The 2,255-nt window shown below is 39.8% G+C and overlaps 1 protein-coding gene across 1 annotated transcript in view; it reads right to left on the bottom strand.

Annotated features, from left to right (window-relative positions):
- Positions 1-2,255, bottom strand: part of KNL1 (kinetochore scaffold 1) — a 59,999-nt gene that overhangs the window by 47,874 nt on the left and 9,870 nt on the right. The window contains exon 6 of the mRNA XM_012806308.2: positions 804-841. Coding sequence (XP_012661762.1) covers positions 804-841 — 38 coding nt within the window. The remainder of the gene's footprint in view (positions 1-803; positions 842-2,255) is intronic.

Here is a 2,255-nt window from a genome sequence, read left to right as displayed (position 1 = left end):
TTTTTTTTTTTTTTTTTTAAGACAGAGTTTCATTCTATCACCCTGGGTTGGGTAGAGTGCTGCCATGGCATCATAGCTCACGGCAACTTCCAACTCTTGGCCTCAAGAGACCCTCTAGCTTCAGCCTCTCAAGTAACTGAGATTACAGGCAAGTGCTACCATGCCCAGCTAGTTTTCTATTTTTAGTAGAAATGGGGTCTCACTTTTGCTCAGGCTGGTCTTGAACTCCTGAGCTCAGGCAATTTACCTGCCGTGGCCTCCCAGAATGCTAGAATCACAGGTATAAGCTACCGTGTTCAGCCTATAAAAAGACTTTCTAAATTACTGCTAAGAAGTGTGGGCTTTATCCTATAAGCAAAAAGTGTCATTGAACCACCTTAGACAGAAAAGAAATACAATCAGATTTAGATATATGGAGAATGAATTGGGAAGAATAAAAAACTAAATATAGTAGCCCAAGAAAAAAATGAGGAAGGACTTGAATTAAAGCAGTGTCAGAAGGAATAGAAAAAATTTAGTAGATAACAGGTATACAAGATATATAGCGGCATATATCTTATATATACAGAAAATGGCCGAGCATTGTGGCAGGCGCCTTGTAGTTCCAGCTACTTCAGAGGCTGAGGCAAGAGAATCGCTTAAAACAGAATGGATACAAGGAATAAAGGAAGAAATCAAAATAACTCCTCAATCCCTGACCTGACTTCAGTCAATGACTGAGTGAGTGGAAGCTGAATATAGGGAAATAGGAGGAATAGCAGGTTTGAAAGAAATAATAGTGAATCTGTGATTGTATTACTTACCTGTAATCTCACAGAAATTATCTTCTAAATTCTTATCCCTAAAAATTAAAAAGTAGTTTTACAATTGGTACCCTAAATAGTTATCAAGAATCTTTCAACAATAGTTGGAAGAGTAGGGAAAGTAAAAGGTTTTCATAGAATGACTGGCAGAGGGCACAGTGCAGTAGCTCATACCCATAATCCTAGCAATTTGGAAGAACAAGGCAGGAGGATCACTTGAGGCCAGGAATTTGAGACCAGACTGGACAACATAACAAGACCCTTATCTCTACCAAAAAGTAAAAGATTATATTAGTTAGGCATAGTGGTACAAATCTGTAAAGTCCCAGCTACTGGGGAGGCTGAGGCAGGAGGATCACTTGAGCCCATGAGTTCAAGGCTAAAGTATGCTAGAATCCTGCCACTGTACTCTAGCCTGAGCAACAAAGTAAGACTCTGTCTCGGAAAAAAAAAAAAAAGACATAGCCACCCATTGTGGTGGGCACCTGTAGTCCCAGCTACTTGGGAAGCTGAGGCAAGAGAACTGCATATGCATAAGACTTTGAGGTTGCTGGCTTGGTGCCCAGAACATAGTGGTTACGGAGCCAGCCACATACACAGAGGCTGGTGGGTTCAAAACGGTTCAAAACCAGCTCGGGCCAGCAAAACAACAGTAACAATAACAACTACAACCAAAAATAGCCGAGCATTGTGGCAGGCACCTGTAGTCCCAGCTACTTGGGAGGCTGAGAAGAGAATTGCTTAGGCCCAAGAGTTGGATGTTGCTGTGAGCTGTGATGCCACAGAACTCTACTAAGGGCGACATGGTGAAACTCTGTCTCAAAAAACAAAACAAAAAAAAAAATTACAAAGACATGTTTGAAAAAGAGACTCATACTGACTGAAAAAATTAGAAAGCAATTAAAGGATACTTTTCAGATTGGTCTTAATGGTTTGCTAATTTAAAGAATACTATAAAAATATGCTTAATAATTAAGGTGACCAGACGTCCTGCTTTTGACAGGACAGTCCCGATTTTTAACAATTTGTCATGCGTCCAGCGGTGTTTTATAAAAAGTCCCAATTTTTGGAAAGAATGCATGACAAGCTAGGGAACAGCATGACAATGGGAAGGGAATATACTTGGCAGCTGAAAAGGTTAATGTAACTCCATTTGGGAATGAAGAGGTTAATGTAACTTCATTTGGAAATGAAAAGGCTATTGTAAACTTCCTACTCCCATCCTGGGCAAGGTCGCCCAGGTGGACCTGCGCCCTACTCCTTTGAGCCACAGGCGTGGCCCCATACATGATTTTTTTTTAATGTATTATATTTGTAAATTGTACGTATGTCAAATTAAAAAAATATATCTTACAATACTATTTTTGCGTTCTATGAAAATTTTTGTTGCTCCATATAGACCAAAAATTTTTTTTTTTGAGACAGAGCCTCAAGCTATCCCCCTGGGTAGAG

The sequence above is a fragment of the Otolemur garnettii genome, unplaced genomic scaffold (genome assembly GCF_000181295.1).
Source record: "Otolemur garnettii isolate 467f Iridium unplaced genomic scaffold, OtoGar3 scaffold00050, whole genome shotgun sequence".
Lineage (NCBI taxonomy): Eukaryota > Metazoa > Chordata > Mammalia > Primates > Galagidae > Otolemur > Otolemur garnettii.
The sequence above is the reverse complement of the archived record's forward strand: the minus strand, read 5'-3'. Positions and strand labels throughout refer to the sequence as shown.